The sequence below is a fragment of the Ceratina calcarata genome, unplaced genomic scaffold, assembly GCF_001652005.2.
Source record: "Ceratina calcarata isolate Rehan_Ccalc_2016 unplaced genomic scaffold, ASM165200v1 scaffold7131, whole genome shotgun sequence".
NCBI lineage: Eukaryota > Metazoa > Arthropoda > Insecta > Hymenoptera > Apidae > Ceratina > Ceratina calcarata.
The window spans coordinates 1-690 of NW_017178403.1; the positions used below are offsets into that span (position 1 = coordinate 1).

At 32.3% G+C, this 690-nt stretch overlaps 1 protein-coding gene across 1 annotated transcript; it reads left to right on the plus strand.

Moving 5' to 3' along the window:
* Nucleotides 1-4: 4 nt before the first annotated feature.
* On the plus strand, nt 5-690 carry LOC108630254 (dnaJ homolog subfamily C member 30-like; the record flags this gene model as incomplete). Its single annotated transcript, XM_018033436.2, has 1 exon — nt 5-690. A coding segment is annotated over one exon (591 nt), but the record flags the coding sequence as incomplete, so codon positions are not given.

The following is a 690-nucleotide window of genomic DNA, read 5'->3' on the forward strand; positions in this document are numbered from 1 at the left end:
AATTAGACTCAAGTTGAAACAGTTGTTCTTACATCTGAAAGTTAGTCTGTCCACAAAAAAGAAAACGCATTATGAAATTCTAGGAATATCTCCGGGTGCTACATATAGTGAAATAAAAACAGCGTATTATGATTTAACATTAAAGTATCACCCTGACAAGAATAAAAGCGATTCTGCGAAAGCCATGTTCCAAGAGATTTCAAACTCATATGATGTGCTTAGCAAATACGAGTCACGTAAAAATTACGATAGGATGCTTAAAATAGAACAGGATGTTAAATATGAACGGAGCCAGGTGAAAGATGTGAAAAAATATAAACCGAGAGACCCAATAGAATATGCTACATCGAGACTTGAAATTTATAATTTCGATGAGTGGATGCGCCATCATTATAAGGAATCATTCAGACGACATAAAAAAGCGCAAGATAAGATGTCTGATTTAAAGAAAGAAAGCATGGAAACAAACCGTGGAGGTTTAAAAGCAGCAATATATACATTCATTATATCAATGCTGATAGCAGCAATAGGATACTCTTATCGAACTGTAGCAGAATCCGAAAAACCTACTCTAAATGTTAAACCTGAGAAATGATTTTAAAAATCTCGTTTAGAAACTGAAAAAAAAAAATATTCTTCAGTTATTTGAAGAATTGTAGAAAGAATCTGTAATTAAATGTTATTTTTGTG